The sequence below is a fragment of the Hylobates moloch genome, unplaced genomic scaffold (assembly GCF_009828535.3).
Source record: "Hylobates moloch isolate HMO894 unplaced genomic scaffold, HMol_V3 SCAFFOLD_19, whole genome shotgun sequence".
Taxonomy (NCBI): Eukaryota; Metazoa; Chordata; class Mammalia; order Primates; family Hylobatidae; genus Hylobates; species Hylobates moloch.
The window spans coordinates 50,376,936-50,394,586 of record NW_026652294.1 but is presented as its reverse complement, the minus strand read 5'-3'; the positions used below and the strand labels follow the sequence as shown (position 1 = coordinate 50,394,586).

At 43.0% G+C, this 17,651-nt stretch overlaps 1 protein-coding gene across 11 annotated transcripts in view; it reads left to right on the top strand.

Annotated features, from left to right (window-relative positions):
* Positions 1 to 17,651, top strand: part of NFX1 (nuclear transcription factor, X-box binding 1) — an 88,739-nt gene that overhangs the window by 44,223 nt on the left and 26,865 nt on the right. For 8 of the 11 annotated variants that reach the window (XR_009210982.1, XR_009210980.1, XR_009210978.1 and 5 more), the window contains exons 12-17: positions 3,435 to 3,517; positions 7,896 to 8,004; positions 9,230 to 9,349; positions 11,868 to 11,947; positions 16,394 to 16,624; positions 17,463 to 17,536. Coding sequence is in view for 4 of the 11 variants with exons in the window: in XM_058431078.1 (XP_058287061.1) it covers positions 3,435 to 3,517; positions 7,896 to 8,004; positions 9,230 to 9,349; positions 11,868 to 11,947; positions 16,394 to 16,624; positions 17,463 to 17,536 (697 nt within the window). In the remaining 7 variants the exon portion in view is untranslated. Of the gene's footprint in view, positions 1 to 3,434; positions 3,518 to 7,895; positions 8,005 to 9,229; positions 9,350 to 11,867; positions 11,948 to 12,492; positions 13,638 to 16,393; positions 16,625 to 17,462; positions 17,537 to 17,651 lie in introns of those variants that run through there. The other 3 variants (XR_009210984.1, XM_032138773.2, XM_032138774.2) reach the window with 2 other exon arrangements.

Here is a 17,651-nt window from a genome sequence, read left to right as displayed (position 1 = left end):
TTTTAGTTGAAATTCACATAACATAATTAACCATTTTAAATGTACAGTTCAGTGGCACTTAGTTCTCTCACAATCTAGTTCCAAAATATTTTCTCTATCTTACATTTTTCTTTTTCTTCTCCTTTATTTATCTTTTTTTTTTTTTTTTTTCTTGAGACGGAGTTTTGCTCTTGTTGCCCAGGCTGGAGTGCAGTGCTGCAATCTCGGCTCACTGCAACCTCCACCTCCTGGGCTCAAGCAATTCTCCTGTCTTAGCCTCCTGAATAGCTGGGATTACAGGCACCCACCACCATGCCTGGCTAATTTTTTTGTATTTTTAGTAGAGATGGGGTTTCACCATGTTGCCCAGGCTGGTCTCGAACTCCTGGCCTCATGTAATCCACTTGCCTCAGCCTCCCAAAGTGCTGGGATTACAGGCATCAGCCACCGTGCCCGGCCTTCTTTTAAATTTTATTTTAAAAATATGTTGAGACAGGGTCTCACTTTGTTGACCAGGCTGGTCTTGAATGCTTCGTCTCAACACGTTGACCTCCCAAAGTGCTGGGGAAAAACATTTTTATCACCCTGAAAGGAAGCCCTCTATTAATTAAGCATTTACTCTCCACTCAGTCCTCCCCCTGGTAACCACTGATCTGCTTTCTATCTGTATGGATTTACTATTTTCGAATACTTCATCTAAATGGAGTCACAATATATATTCTTTTGTGCCTTGCTTCTTTCACTTAGCGTGTTTTCTAAGTTTATCATACTTTAGTATATATCAGCACTTCATTCCTTTTTATGATTGAATAATAATTCATTTTATGAATATACATTTTATCCATTCACTGGTTGATGGATATTAGAATTGTTTCTACTTTTTGGCTATTGCGAATAGTGCTGTTATGAACATTTGTATACAAGTTTTTGTTTGAATACCTATTTTCATTTCTTTGGGGTATATACCTAGGAGTAGAATTGCTGGATCCGATGGTAATCTTGTGTTTAATTTTTTTTAAAAACTGCCATTCTGTTTTCCACAGTGGCTACACCATTTTATATTCCTACCAGCAACGTATGAGGGTTTCATTTTCTCCACGTCCTTGCCAATACTTGTTATTTTCTGGGTTTTTTTTGTTTTTGAGATGGAGTCCCACTCTGTTGCCCAGGCTGGAGTGCCGTGGCGCAATCTCGGCTCACTGCAAGCTCTGCCTCCTGGGTTCATGCCATTCTCCTGCCTCAGCCTCCCGAGTAGCTGGGATTACAGGTGCCCACCACCGCGCCCGGCTAATTTTTGTATTTTTAGTAGAGATGGGGTTTTACCACGTTGGTCAGGCTGGTCTCGAACTCCTGACCTCTTGATCTGCCCGCCTCAGCCTCTCAAAGTGCTGGGATTACAGGTGTGAGCCACCGCACCCAGCCATTTTGGGGGCTTTTTAAATCATAGCCATCCTAGTGAAGTGATATATCACTACCACATGATGTGATGTCTCTGATATCTCAATGTTGGGTTTTAAAATCTATTTATTGTTTGAGACAGGGTCTGTCTCTGTCGCCTTGACTGGAGTGCAGTGGCAGATCACAGCTCACTGCAGCCTTGATCTCCTGGGCTCCAGTGGTCCTCCCACACCAGCCTCCCAAATAAATAGCTGGGACCACAGGCATGTGCCACCATGCCCTTGGCTTAATTAACTTTTAATTAAGTTTTAAAAACTTAACTTTTAAAAGTTTTTGCAGGGCTGGGCGTGGTGGCTCATGCCTGTAATCCCAGCACTTTGGGAGGCCAAGGCAGGCGGATCACTTGAGGTCAGGAGTTCAAGACTAGCCTGGCCAACAAGGTGAAACCCCGTCTCTACTAAAAATACAAAAAATTAGCCGGCATGGTGGCAGGCACCTGTAATCCCAGCTACTCGGGAGGCTGAGGCAAGAGAATCGCTTGAACCCAGGAGGCAGAGGTTGCAGTGAGCAAGTTCTTGTAGAGACAGGGTCTCATTATGTTGCCCAGGCTGGTCTCAAATTCCTGGACTTGAGCAATCCTCCTGCCCTAGCCACACTTAAATTTTTGATAGAAACATACACTCAGCCAGCCTTCCATATCCACGGGTTCAATATCCATGGGATTCAACCAACCACAGATTGAAAATATTCAAAGAAACAAATTACATCTGTACTGAACATGTACAAAATTTTTTCTCATCATCATTTTCTAAACAGTACAGTATGACAACTATCTACATAGCATTTACATTATATTTGGTGTTATAAGTAATCTAGAGAAGATTTGAAGTATAAGGGAGGGTGTGCATAGGTTATATGCAAATATTATACCATTTTGTATAAGAGACTTCAATATCTGTGGATTTTGATATCCAAGGGAGGTCCTGGAATCAGTCTCCCATGGACTCCAAAAGTTTGTACACCCATCTACTAAGATGAGCATGCCTTTTTCTCCACACCTTAAACCCTACCATTGCTATTTTTTTTATTTTTTGACAGTTTTAAAGGTGAAAATTGATATTTTAATATGCATTTTCAGCTGGGCAGAGTGGCTTACACCTGTAACCCCAACATTGGAAGGCCAAGATGGGAGGCTCATTTGAGCGCAGGAATTCAAGGTTACAGTGAGCTATGTTAATGCCACTGCACTCCAGCCTGGGTGACAGAAAGAGATCCTGTCTCTTTAAAAAAATAAAAATAATAATAATAATAAAAAACTGATGGCCGGGCATGGTGGCTCACACCTGTAATCCCAGCACTTTGGGAGGCCAAAGCAGGTGGATCACCTGAGGTCAGGAGTTCAAGACCAGCCTGGCCAACATGACGAAACCCTGTCTCTACTAAAAATACAGAAATTAGCCAGGCGTGGTGGCACACACCTGTAATCCCAGCTACTCGGGAGGCTGAGGCAGGAGAATCGCTTGAACCTGGGAGGCGGAGGTTGTAGTGAGCCAAGATTGCACCACTGCACTTCAGCCTGGGCAACAGAGTGAGACTCTGTCTCAGAAAAAAAAAAGAAGAAAGCAAAAAGGCCAGGCGCAGTGGCTCACACCTGTAATCTCAGCACTTTGGGAGGCCATGGGAGGTGGATCACCAGACATCAGGAGTTCAAGACCAGCTTGGACAACATGGTGAAACCCTGCCTCTACTAAAAATACAAAAATTAGCCGGCTGTGGTGGCAGGCACCTGTAAGCCCAGCTGCTTGGGAGACTGAGGCATGAGAATCACTTGAACCTGAGAGGTGGATGTTGCAGTGAGCCGAGATCATACCACTGCACTCCAGCCTGGGCGACAGAGAAAGACTCCATCTCAAAAAAGAAAACAAAAAAAAACTGCATTTACATTATTACAGTTGTATTATTATTATTATATTCTTTGAGCCTATAGTTACTCAAATATTTGTTGAATGAATGTTCATATCCTTTGTCTGTTTTTTTTTCTTTTTAATTTGCCACAGCAGATGCTACATTTATGTGTGACAAGCGGTGTAACAAGAAACGGTTGTGTGGACGGCATAAATGTAATGAGATATGCTGTGTGGTAAGTGGACTTATTAGGCGTAATCATATTCCATTCATCCAGGGGCTGGGCTTCTGGAAGCCTGAGCCATGTGGAGAATGCAGCCCAGATTTAAAAGTCACTGGGACGGGCCCCTAAGCAGCAGTCAGAGAGCTCTCATAGTCCCCATAACCTCTCTGCAAAGAGATAGATTGGGCCTTTTTAGCCTCACCCAGGTCAAGAAGTCAGCCAGTGGCATCTGGTAGCAATGCAGAGGAAGAGAAAGAGGAAAGAGAAGATCTCACACCCCAGAGCCCAAGACCCCTAGATGAGCACACAGTCTTCTGCAGAAGATTGTGTGTTGTCCCAACACAAACTGGCCTGGACTTAGCAACTCGGGCTTCAGGTTTCATGTACTGCTTAGGTCAGGTCAGTAGGAAAAATTATTAGGACATTTTTAAAAAAGATTTTTTAAAATAAAATATTTAAAATATTTGCTTTTATGGAACTAATTAAATCACTAGCTAGCTATTTGTACTCTGTTATCTCATATACTCATATATAAAAAAGATAACATATATGTATGTTATATATGACATGATAACATGTATATATAAATGTGTATGTATGTATTAGTCCATTTTCACACTGCCAATAAAGACATACCCAAGACTAGGCAAGTTACAAAAGAAAGAGGATCAATGGATCTACAGTTCCAAGTGGCTGGGGAGGCCTCACAATCATGGTGGAAGGCAAGGAGGAGCAAGTCACATCTCACATGGATAGCAGCAGGCAGAGAAAGAGAGTTTGTCCAGGAAACGGCCTTAGAAAGCCATCAGATCTCATGAGACTTATTCACTATCACAAGAACAGCACAAGAAAGACCTGCCCCCACGATTCAATTACCTCCCACCAGGTCCCTCCCACAACATGTGGAAGTCAAGATGAGATTTGGGTGGGGACACAGCCAAACTATATCATTCCGCCCCTGGCCCCTCCCAAATTTCATGTCCTCACATTTCAAAACCAATCATGCCTTTCCAACAGTCCCCCAAAGTCTTAACTCATTTCAGCATTAACTCAAAAGTCTATAGTCCAAAGTCTCATCCAAGACAAGGCAAGTCGCTTTGCCTATGAGCCTGTAAATTCAAAAACAAATTAGTTACTTCCTAGGTCCAATGGGGGTACAGGCATTGGGTATATACAGCCATTCCAAATGGGAGAAGTTGGCCAAAACAAAGGGGCTACAGGCCCCATGCAAGTCCGAAATTCGGTGGGGCAGTCAAATCTTAAAGCTACAAAATGCTCTTCTTTGACTCCATGTCTCGCATCTAGGTCACGCTGATGCAAGAAGTGGGTTCCCATGGTCTTGGACAGCTCCGCCCATGTGGCTTTGCAGTGTACAGCCCCCCTACCAGCTGCTTTCACAGGCTGTCATTGAGTGTCTGTGGCTTTTCCAGGCACACAGTGCAAGCTGTCAGTGGATCTCCCATTCTGGGGTCTGGAGGACAGTGGCCCTCTTCTCACAGCTCTACTGGGTGGTGCCCCAGTAGGGACTCTGTGTGGGGACTGCAACCCCACATTTCCCTTCTGTACTGCCCTAGCAGAGGTTCTCCACGAGAGCCCCACCCCTGCAGCAAACTTCTGCCTGGACATCCAGGCATTTCCATACATCTTCTGAAACCTAGGCAGAGGTTTCCAACCTCAGTTATTGATCTCTATGCACCCACAGGCTCAGCACCACATGGAAGCTGCCAAGGCTTGGTGCCTGCACTCTGAAGCCATGGCCCAAGCTCTGTGTTGGCCCCTTTCAGCTGCAGCTGGAGTGGCTGGGATGCAGGGCACCAAGTCCCGAGGCTGCATACAGCAGGGGGACCCTGGAGCCGGCCCCCAAAACCATTTTTTCCTCCTGGGCCTCCAGGCCTGTCATGGAAGGGGCTGCCATGAAGACCTCTGATGTGCTCTGGAGACATTTTCCCCATTGTCTTGGTGTTTTACATTTGGCTCCTCGTTACTTAGCAAATTTCTGCAGCCAGCTTGAGTTTCTTCTCAGAAAATAGGATTTTCTTTTCTGTCACATTGTCAGGCTGCAAATTTTCCAAACTTTTATGTCTGTTTCCCTTTTAAAACTGAATGCCTTTAACAGCACCCAAGTCACCTCTTGAATGCTTTGCTACTTAGAAATTTCTTCCACCAGATACCCTCAATCATCTTTCTCAAGTTCAAAGTTCCACAGATCTCTAGGGCAGGGGCAAAATGTTGCCACTCTCTTTAATAAACAACAAGAGTCACCTTTGCTCCAGTTCCCAACAGGGTCCTTATCTCCATCTGAGACCACCTCTGCCTGGACATTATTGTCCATATCATTATCAGCATTTTGGGCAAAGCCATTCAGCAAGTCTCTAGGAAGTTCCAAACTTTCCCACATTCTCCTGTCTTCTTCTGAGCCCTCCAGACTGTTCCAACATGTGCCTGCTACCCAGTTCCAAAGTCACTTCCACATTTTCGGGTATCTTTTCAGCAGCGCCCCACTCTACTGATACCAGTTTACTGTATTAGTCTGTTTTCACACTGCTGATAAAGACATATCCGAGACTGGGCAAGTTACAAAAGAAAGAGTTTTAATGGACTTACAGTTCGAAGTGGCTGGGGAGGCCTCACAATCATGGTGGGAGGCAAGGAGGAGCAAGTCACGTCTTAACGTGGATGGCAGCAGGCAGAGAGAGCGAGCTTGTGCAGGGAAACTCAGCCTTATAAAGCCATTAGATCTCATGAGACTTATTCACTATCATGAGAACAGCAAGGGAAAGACCTCCCCCACCATGATTTAGTTAACTCCTACCAGGTCCTTCCTACAACATGTGGGAATTCAAGATAAGATTTGGGTGGAGACACAGCCAAACTGTATCAGTGTATATATACATAAACAAGATAACACAGTACCAATAGCAAGGTAGTACGTGTGTGTGTGTGTGTATGTAACAAACATAATTATTTTTTAAATTTATATATTTAAGTGAAGAGTGATGAATTGTGCAAGTGTTAGAAGGCTTAAAGACTTCCTCTTATTATAAAAAAATTTGCAACCAGGCATGGTGGCTCACACCTGTAATTCCACTTTTGGAGGCCGAGGTGGGTGGATCTTGCTTGATCCAAGGAATTCAAGGCCAGCCTTGGCAACATGGTAAAACCCCATCTCTACCAAAAATACAAAAATTAGCCAGTTTCGGCCGAGCACGGTGGCTCACACTTGTAATCCCAGCACTTTGGGAGGCCAAGGCGGGCGGATCACGAGGTCAGGAGATCGAGACCACGGTGAAACCCCGTCTCTACTAAAAAATACAAAAAATTAGCTGGGCGTGGTGGCGGGCACCTGTAGTCCTAGCTGAGAAGGTGTGAACCGGAGGCAGACCATGACCATGATTCCCACTGCACTCACCTGGCAACAGAAAAAAAAAAAAAAAAAAAAAAAAAAGCCAGTTTCATAACCCGGTCTCTAAATAAATAAATAGATTTAAATGTAAAAATAAGGCTGGACGTGGTGGCTCATGCCTATAATCCCAGCACTTTGGGAAGCCAAGGCAGGCAGATCACTTGAGGTCAGGAGTTCCAGACCAGCCTGGCCAACATGGTGAAACCCTGTCTCTACTAGAAATACAAAACTTACCTGGACGTTGTGGGCACTTGTACTCCCAGCTACTCAGGAGGCTGAGGTAGGAGAATTGCTTGAACCCAGGAGGTGGAGGTTGCAGTGAGCCAAGATCACACCACTGCATTCCAGCCTGGGCAACAGAGTGAGTCCCTGTCTCTCTCTCACACATACACACACACAATGTAAAAATAAAATACATTTTTTAAAAATTTCAAAGTGGCTCATGCCTGCATCCCCAGCACTTTGGGAGGCCAAGGCAGGCAGATCATGAGGTCAGGAGATCGAGACCATCCTGGCTAACACAGTGAAACCTCGTCTCTACTAAAAATACAAAAAAATTAGCCAGGCTTGGTGGCAGGCGCCTGTAGTCCCAGCTACTCAGGAGGCTGAGGCAGGAGAATGGTGTGAACCTGGGAGGCGGAGCTTGCAGTGAGCCAAGATTGTGCCACTGCACTCCAGCCTGGGCGACAGAGTGAGACTCCATCTCAAAAAATATATATGTATATATCAAATATATGCAGAAGCAGAGAGACTAGTATAGAGAATCCCATATGCACAACATCCAGTTTCAGTATTGATCACCTCATGACAAATTTTGTTTTATCTTCATCCCCACCTACTCTCCCTTCTGTGGCTATTTTGAAGGTATTTCCAGACATCATTTTATCCATAAATGTGTAGAGCTTTGTTTTTATTAATCTTGTTGTTATTTATGGAAAATACAAAATGAAGACCATTTTATGAACAAATATAAATCTCTTTTCCCAGGATAAGGAGCACAAGTGTCCTTTGATTTGTGGGAGGAAACTCCGTTGTGGCCTTCATAGGTGTGAAGAACCTTGTCATCGTGGAAACTGCCAGACATGCTGGCAAGCCAGTGAGTGTCTTTACTGTATAGTTTATTAGAAGAGTTTTTTAGAAATTCAAACATAATATACTTTGAGAGATTGACTTAGAATCGTATGGATTCTTGAACTAAGCCTTCGTATTTCCAATATGTTGAGACTTTTTTTAAAGTTACTTCTAATGCTGTGTTGTAGTCCCTGAATGTGTAAAACTTGGGATATGAGCAGCAATCCTGAGATGGGGCCTAGTTCGTTAATAGATTCCTTCTCTGGTACCTGCCTCATATATGTTACTGACCTAGGTTCTGTTCTCAACAATCTTCTTTCTCTATATTATTAGCAGCAGTTTGCAAACTTTTTGGTTGTAGGGCTCATTTACATTACTAAAAAGTATCCTAAAGAGTTATTTTTATGTGAGTTGTATTAATCTTTATCTACCATATTAGAAATTAAAACTGAGAAATTTAAAAAATAATTGATTAGTATATTTAAGAATAATAATATACTCATTGCATGTAATCACAAAAATTTTTTTAAATAACTTTTCAAAAAAATAGAATAGTGGATACTTGGTTTAATAGAAGATAGCTGCATTCTTATGTCTACTTCTGCATCCAATCTGTCGTGATATAGTTGAGGCAAATGAAAAAAATCCAGCCTTACACAGATAGCCTTACACAGGAGAAGGGAAGAGTATTTTAAAGATGTTTTCACATAATTATTGATATTCTTTGAAATTACACCAAAATTCAACCTCATTTCAGAAAGGACTTGACTCAGTGTTTTTGTTCTCTGTCACAAAAATTTATTGGACTTTCTTGTACTTTGAAGGGATCTTTTTACCCGTGCATGATTTTATAACAGCGCACGTTGATCATTTGGAAAATAATTCTTCACTGAGTTATGTGATCTTTGAAATGTTGATAAATTTCCTATTATAATATTAAAAACTCAGTCATTAATATAATCTCCAGTCTAGAAATATGTTGGGAAAAGTATTGGGAAGTTGTCAGGGTCATAGTAATAAATGAAACTTCATATGTGTGTGTGCCTTTTTCACCAGCTTAGCTTTAATAAAATAAAAGTTTAATAAAATAAAAACCTCTTTTGAAAAAAGCACCCCCCAAAAATTCTCCTCTAAAAATACAAGCAAAAATGTGTGTGCGTGTGTGTGTGTGTGTGTGTGTGTGTGTGAATATGTACGTGCACATCCCAAACTCAGAAAGGATTCTTTTGTTTTACCTGCTGCTCCACCAGGTTTTGATGAATTAACCTGCCATTGTGGTGCATCAGTGATTTACCCTCCAGTTCCGTGTGGTACTAGGCCCCCTGAATGTACCCAAACCTGCGCTAGAATCCATGAATGTGACCATCCAGGTGAGTACCAACTTGTCTTCACACTTCAGCCTGCTCACACCGTGTCATTTAGGATCCTACTGTGTAACTGTCTTTGCTGCTCTAAAGTCATGCTGTGATGGCTGCCCCTTGCTCCCGGCTCAGGGGCTGCTTCTCTGAAGGTGAGTCTGCGATCTGGGCCATAGCTTAGAATCACAGTGCCCTCCATTGGTTTACTCTAGGGATGTCAAACACACCTAAAAATGTTGGAAGACACCCCAGCTGATCTTATGTCTCAGGAACTTTTCTTTCTTTGTGGTCTCCACTTTGGTGCATATTTTGAAATTTAGCATTTACAAAATTAAAAGTGATTTTTTTGTTGTTATAGAAGCAATATATATTTATTGTATTAAAATTAAGAAAATAGAGTCCAAGGCCAGGCTCAGTGGCTCACGCCTGTAATCCCAGCACTTTGGGAGACCAAGGAGGGGCAGATCATGAGGTCAAAAGATTGAGACCATCCTGCCCAACATGGTGAAACCCCATCTCTACTAAAAATACAAAAATTACCTGGGCATGGTGGTGCACGCCTGTAGTCCCAGCTACTCGGGAGGCTGAGGCAGGAGAATCACTTGAACCCGGGAGGCAGAGGTTGCAGTAAGCTGAGATCGCACCACTGCACTCCATCCTGGCGACAGACCAAGACTCTGTTTCAAAAAAGAAAATAGAGGCCAGGCACAGTGGCTCATGCCTGTAATCCTAGCACTTTGGGAGGCCAAGGTGGGCGGGTCACTTGAAGTCAGGAGTTCGAGACCACTCTGGCCAACATGGTGAAACCCTGTCTCTACTAAAAATACAAAAGTTAGCCAGGCATTGGGGCGGGCACCTATAATCTCAGCTACTCGGGAGGCTGAGGCAGGAGAATTGCTTGAATCCGGGAGGCAGAGGTTGCAGTGAGCCAAGATTGTGCCACTGCACTCCAGCCTGGGTGACAGAGTGAGACTCTGTCTCAAAAAAAAAAAAAAAAGATAAAGTCAAAAGTTTGAATTAAATAATCTATTATATGTCACCTCCTAAGAATTATACCTTATATGTATTTCTCAGGGTCTTTTGCCATGTGCAAATATATATGTTTGCATTTTTTCCCCAACATAAAAGTGGGATCCTACTGAACTTAATGCTTTTAACTAGCTTTTTTTCCACTCTTATTATTGTATTTTTAATCTGTCCCCTTGTCAGTATTTTTTTACAATATAAATTTTTAATGGCAATTGAGTGTCCTGTTACATGGATCGGCCATAACTTATTCAGTCAGCCTTGTGCTGCTGGACATTTTAGTGTTTCCAGTTTTTCTCTGATAAACTGCTTAGATACCAGGCCAACAACCATTTGACATCACTCAATTTCCGCATCTGTCAAGTCTAGTTGCTGGCTTTTCTCTAGCACCATACCGGGCCCATCATTTCATTTTACCAAATACCAGAGGCAAACCTGAAGTAATTCAGGGGACCAGATTTGATACCCACAGTTAGTCTGGCAATATGATTCAGACTTAAAACTAGAAAACCAGCTCTTGATTTTTTAAGTTAATGGAGTAAAACAGAACTTAACAAATTCTTCATTAAGTGGAATGTTCCCTCCTTCCTTGGGGATCTTAGGATAGCCCTCCCAGCGTAGTTTATAAGCCCCTCCTCTGGCATTCATACCAGCATGAAGTACATGCCCAGGCCAGTCCCCACCCATTCCCTCCTTTACGCTTACCTGCAGGTGAAGTCCAAATCCTGCTGGGCAAGGTCCATAGTAAGAACTTCACCATTTGTGAATTGTGTTGTTTTAGCCTATTTTGTTCCCCATTCATTTCCATTTTCTTAAGTGTTTATTGTATTTCTAACATGGTGTCAGACACAGAGGGAACTTCAGAGGAAGAGAAAAATACCCTGTGACCTTCAGGTTCTTACGTTCTCCCTGAGAGGAGGAGGACGGTAGTTCAGTACACATGATACAACCACCCTTCACATGAAGATGGGCTAAATAATGTGGCAGCAACCCATCTGCATAGGAACTGAGACACCAGGAAGTGTGAGGGAGCTCAGGCTAGAGTGTGGTCAGCCAAGGAAAGGTTCGTTGTAGGAGGTGAGTTTTGATGAACCTCCCCTTATAGGCAGTAATGAAATTGGAAGGAGTCAGCAGAAACATTTTAAATGGAATTAATAGCAAAGATATCTGAGCAGAAGTGAGCAGTTGCTGTTAAAGTAGGGCCAAAAGAATGACGTAGTAGAATTGGATGGACCATATGGCTGTGCTGCAAGAGATGAGATGGGAAAGCTGCCTCCTCTGCTTCTGTTTTGGCATGTCTCTTCTGCCTTGATTGGGTTTCGTTTTCTCACTCAACACTTTAACATAAAGCAAGGTACTTTTTACTTTCCTGTGACCGTTTTTCAAAAGTACTCCCAGTTTCTGAATTTAAAAGTTTCATGCCGTATGCCACTTACATGATGTATAATGGTTTACATGGCTTTATTTAGAAAGTATTCCTAAAGTTACCTTTCTCTTTCTGCAGTATATCATTCTTGTCATAGTGAGGAGAAGTGTCCCCCTTGCACTTTCCTAACTCAGAAGTGGTGCATGGGCAAGCATGAGGTAAGTTTTCTCTCTCAAGTGCTCATTGTTTCAGGCAGAGGTTCATGATTTTATTACTTAAGAATTGTTAGTCTCATCGTTTGTCAAAGTAAATACACTCAGAAGTAGAAGCTTTCCGTTGCTTAAAAATTTTTTCTGAAGATATAATTTGCATACAACAGAATTTACCCTTTTTGTTATACAGATCCATGAGTACAAAAGCATACATACCATCAAACCACTACCACAATCAAGATGTAGAACAGTTCAGTCACCCCCAAACATCCTTCATGCCTCTGTATACTCAATGTCCCCTACTTCCAACCCCTGAAAACCAATGATCTGTTGTCTGTTCCAATCATTTTACTTTAAAACACCAAATTTTTTTTTAATAACCTCCTTATTCCTGCAAGAATGGCAATAATAAAAAAAAATAGATGTTGGCGTGGATGTGGTGAAAAGGGAACACTTTTACACTGCTGGTGGGAATGTAAACTAGTACAACCACTGTGGAAAACTGTGGAGATTCCTTAAAGAACTAAAAGTAGATTTACCGTTTGATCCAGCAGTCCCACTACTGGGCGTCTACCCAGAAGAAAAGAAGTCATTATACGAAAAAGATACCTGCACACGCATGTTTATAGCAGCACAATTCACAGTTGCAAAAATGTGGAACCAGCCCAACTGCCCATCAGTCAACAAGTGGATAAAGAAATTGTGGTGTATATATACGTACCATGGAATACTACTCAGCCGGGAACGAAATAATGGCATTCACAGCAACCTGGATGGATTTGGAGACCATTATTCTAAGTGAAGTAACTCAGGAATGGAAAACTAAACATCGTATATGTTCTCAATTATAAGTGGGAGCTAAGCTATGAGGACGCAAAGGCATGAGAATGATACAATGGACTCTGGGGACTCTGGGGAAAGGATGGGAGGCGGGTGAGGGATAAAAAACTACACACTGGGGCCGAGCACAGTGGCTCATGCCTATAATCCCAGCACTTTGGGAGGCCGAGGCAGGCAGATTACGAGGTCAGGAGTTCGAGACCAACCTGGCCAACATGGTGAGACCCCATCTCTACTAAAATAATTAGCCGGGCCTGGTGGGCATCCCTATAATCCCAGCTACTTGGGAGGCTGAGGCAGGAGAATTGCTTGAACTCGGGAGGTGGACGTTGCAGTGAGCCAAGATTGCACCACTGCACTCCAGCCTGGGCAACAGAGCAAGACTCCGTCTTGAAAAAAAAAAAAAATTTTAAAAACTACACATTGGGTACAATGTACACTCCTCGGGTGATGGGTGCACCAAAATCTAAAAAATCACTACTAAGGAACTTATTCATGTAACCAAACACCATCTGTTCCCCAAGAACTATTGAAATAAGAAAAAAGAAAAAAAAATCACTGATTGCAGGTCACCATAACAGACACAATAATGAAAAAGTCTGAGATGTTGCGAGAATTACCAAAATGTGATGCTGACGCGAAATGAGCATGTGCTGTTGGAAAAGTGGAACAGATAGACTTGCTGGACACAGGGTTGCCACAAAGTTTCAATTTGTAAAAAATGTGATATCTATGAAATGCAATAAAGTGAAGTCCAATAAAAAATGTATATTTATTGTACAGTTGAGAAGATTTAATTCTGCTACTGAGAAAGAAATACTCTAACATTCTGGCATATAAACCACCAGACATGTGGTACACATTTTTCCTTGCTCTGGTTAAGATGATACTGTTTTCTACATTCCAACTGTCCTATACCAAAAAAAAAAAAAAAGATGGTGTTTTTGTAACCTGCTTTTTTTGCATCATGACGTATTGGCCAACATTTCATGAAACTCTCTTGACATCTATAACAACATGCCATATTCTTTTATCTTCATGGACGTATATTCCTCCACTGATTTCCTGTGGGTGGTTCTCAAGTCCTTGGTATTTATTCTTTTCTATATGTCTCACCTTTTCCAGTTTATCCATTCTAAAACATCAATGTGTTATCTTTGTATTGATGGCTTATTAAGACTTCATTCAACAGATATCAAGTATGAGTACCTACTATGTGCTAGGTAACAGGCTAGGTTTGGGTGATTTGAAAGTGAACGAGACTAACCCTTGCCCTTATGAAGCCTTCACTTTGGGTCGGGAGGCAGGCATGAAAACAGACAATAGCAGTAACCCGGGAAATACAGAGGGCTAAGGAGAATGGAAGGGCTCTCCAGGTGTTCTGGAAGAATTAATATCCTAAAGGATAGTGAGAAGAAAGTAATATGGAGAGGATGACAGGGCAGAGCATGGGCAAGAATTATCCCCATTGCCCTGGTAGTAGAATGGGTAAGTGTTTAATGATTGAGAACTACATTCTACTAAAATATGGAGTCCAGTGTGATGGGAAATATATACGTCCTAGATGTTGGAGGTCTCTTCAAGGGGAGAAGTTGTGTGTCACTGCAGTAGAAGTATATCCCTCATTTTGGGGGTTCATGAAAGAATTTAAGTGAATATATAAGACTAGCCTTTGGTCCTATGAGCGTAAAATTTCAGCAGCTTTTTCCTATGGTGAGGAAGCCTGGAAACAGGCCATTTTTCAAGAAAAAAAAATGAATTGGGGGTTCCATGCCCTGTTGTCTCTTAATTTTTTAAAGGACAGGACTGCCTGAACCTGTGGAGACCATGAGTTGGGAGACATGAGGAGAGTTTAAGTATTTTATTACAGAAAACAGCCTTCTAGCCTGGGCAACCTAGTGGGATCCTGACTCTACAAATAATACAAAAATTATCCAGGTTTAGTGGCATGCCTGTACTCCCAGCTACTTGGAAGGCTAAGGCAGGAGGATCACTTGAACCCAGGAGTTCAAGGCTGCAGTGAGCCACGATCGTGCCACTGCCCTCCAGCCTGGGCAACAGAGCAAGATTCTGCCTCAAAAAAAGCAAAACAGGCCGGGCATGGTGGCTCACGCCTGTAATCCCAACATTTTGATAGACTGAGGCAAGTGGATCACCTGAGGTCAGCAGTTCAAGACCAGCCTGGCCAACATAGTGAAACCCTGTCTCTACTAAAAATACAAAAATTAGCTGGGCATGGTGGCACACACCTATAGTCCCAGCTACTTGGGAGGCTGAGGTGGGAGAATCGCTTGAACCCAGGAGGTGGAGGTTGCAGTGAGCCGAGATCGTGCCACCGCACTCCACCCTGGGTGACAGAGCGAGACTCCATCTCAAAAAAAAAAGCAAAATAAAACAAAAAAATGGCCCTGACATCAGTCTCAGAACCCTGGGCTAAGGTTGCTCTCCACCCCTCATCTATAAGAATTAGTCTGTTGACTGCTTTAGCAGTTCAGAAAGGAGGGAAAAGATCATCTGCCCCTCCCAGTTAGTCATAGCATTTTCAAGCACTCCCTAGTTATCTAGTTAACATTTGTTGTCACTTTGGAAAGTTTATGTCCCAGATTACATTTTTGGCTTCTGCTACAAATCCTTTCAAGTCATAACAGGGATTATTAAATAAAGTTAAGGTTTGTTTTCTTCATCTCAAACTAACCTTTCAGACTTTGAAAATCAAACTGATTTTTTTCAGATAAATAGAGCTTTTTTAAAAATACAGCTTTTAAGCTGGTTGCAGTGGCATGTACCTATAGTCCCAGTTAATCAGAAGACTAAGACAGGAGGCTCACTTGAGCCCAGAAGTTCAAGTCCAGCTTAGGCAACATAGTGAGACCCTGTCTCTAAAAATTAAAATAATAATAATCCTTATTTTAAAAACTGAGCTGAGTGTAGTGGTTCACGCCTGTAATCCCAGCACTTTGGGAGGCCAAGGCAAGTGAATCGCTTGAAGTCAGGAGTTCAAGACCAGCCATCTGGCCAACATGGCGAAACCCCGTCTCTACTAAAAATACAAAAATTAGCTGGTCGTGGTGGTACACCCCTGTAACCCCACTACTCAGGAGGCTGAGGCTAGAGAATCACTTGAACCCTGGAGGCGGAGGTTGCAGTGAGCCCTGAGATCGGCGCCACTGTACTCCAGCCTGGGCAACAGAGTGAGACTTTGTCTCAAAATAAATAAATACAAACTTATTGCCAGATGCAGTGGCTCACACCTGTAATTTCAGCACTTTGGGAGGCCTAGGCGGGTGGATCGCTTCCACTCAGGAGTTCAAGACCAGCCTGGGCAACATGGTGAAACCCCACCTCTTAAAAAAAAAAATACAAAAATTAGCCGGGTGTGGTGGCATGCACCTGCAATCCCAGCTACTTGGGAGACTGAGGTGGGAGGATCACCTGAGCCCCAGGAAAGTCATAATCACACCATTGCACTCCAGCCTGGGCAACAGAGTGAAACCCTGTATCCGAAAAAAAAAGACAACCCTGCTATAAGCTCAGAAATGTTTAAAGAGAAAGTTAAAACTCACCCCAAATCCCACATGGAGATGAGAATCTGGCTACTTCTGTCTCTCCTAGTTTCGGAGCAACATCCCCTGTCACCTGGTTGATATCTCTTGCGGATTACCCTGCAGTGCCACGCTACCATGTGGGATGCACAAATGTCAGAGACTCTGTCACAAAGGGGAGTGTCTTGTGGATGAGGCCTGCAAGCAGCCCTGCACCACCCCCAGAGCTGACTGTGGTCACCCATGTATGGCACCATGCCATACCAGCTCACCCTGCCCTGTGACTGCTTGTAAAGCCAAGGTGGGTATTTCTGGCCACAGATGGAGCATAGACTGTAGTTCTGAGGCCATTAGTGAATCCAGAACTGTCTACAGTGGCCCCTGGGCATGCATCTTAATCAGGGGTCATTGGTTGCAAATAACCACGAGTTAGAGAGAGAGTAAGTCATACAGGTTTCTGCCTGCCCAACTTGGTATGGCCTTTTGATTCAGCAGGTACCCACTGCCACCGGACCACAGTCTGTGTCTCCCTTGGATCAGATTCTTAATAGTCACTGATTGTTTACTCCATTTATTTAATAAATGTATAAATGTCTTTTGTGCAAGTCAGTATGAGGTGCTAGGGATAAATTAGTGAACAAGAGACCCATGGTTCCTCACAATCTGATAGGACAGATACTCGATTATTACTTAGATAACTAATTATGGCTGTGGTGTCATGAGGGAGTAGTTTAAGCCTTGTGGAGGGTGCTGTGAGAGCAGGTAAATGGGAGGTTTAGCCTGGTTTAAAGGATCAAGTGTGGCCACCTTGAGGATGTGGAGTTGGCTAGGCCACAGTTGGGCCTAGGGCAAGTGTCTGTCTCTGATGGTAAAAACTTCATCCTAGGCCTGCCCCTCCAGCCAGGATTAAGAATAGAGAAGGTTTCCAAAAGGGGGCATTGTGGACGGGGCACTTCTTGCCTAGCATGTCAACAACTGTGTCAGTTTGCATGTATGGTTAGCTTCTTCCAGCTTGGAGAGTGGCCACCCACTGACTCTCTAGTCTCTGCTGTGGTTTAAGAGAGGATTTAAGAGTGAAAACTGCTTTATTCACATGGTTCCAGTGTGCTAAAAGTCGTTCCATGTTCATCTGACTTCAGGTAGAGCTACAGTGTGAATGTGGACGAAGAAAAGAGATGGTGATTTGCTCTGAAGCGTCTAGTACTTATCAAAGGTTAGTGTTACGTAAATGTTAACAACTGATGACCTAGGTGAAACAGATACATGTGTTTTGTTTTGTTTTTAAAGCTAGTCAAGTGAAGCAGTGGGAGTGGAGAAGAAACAAAGAA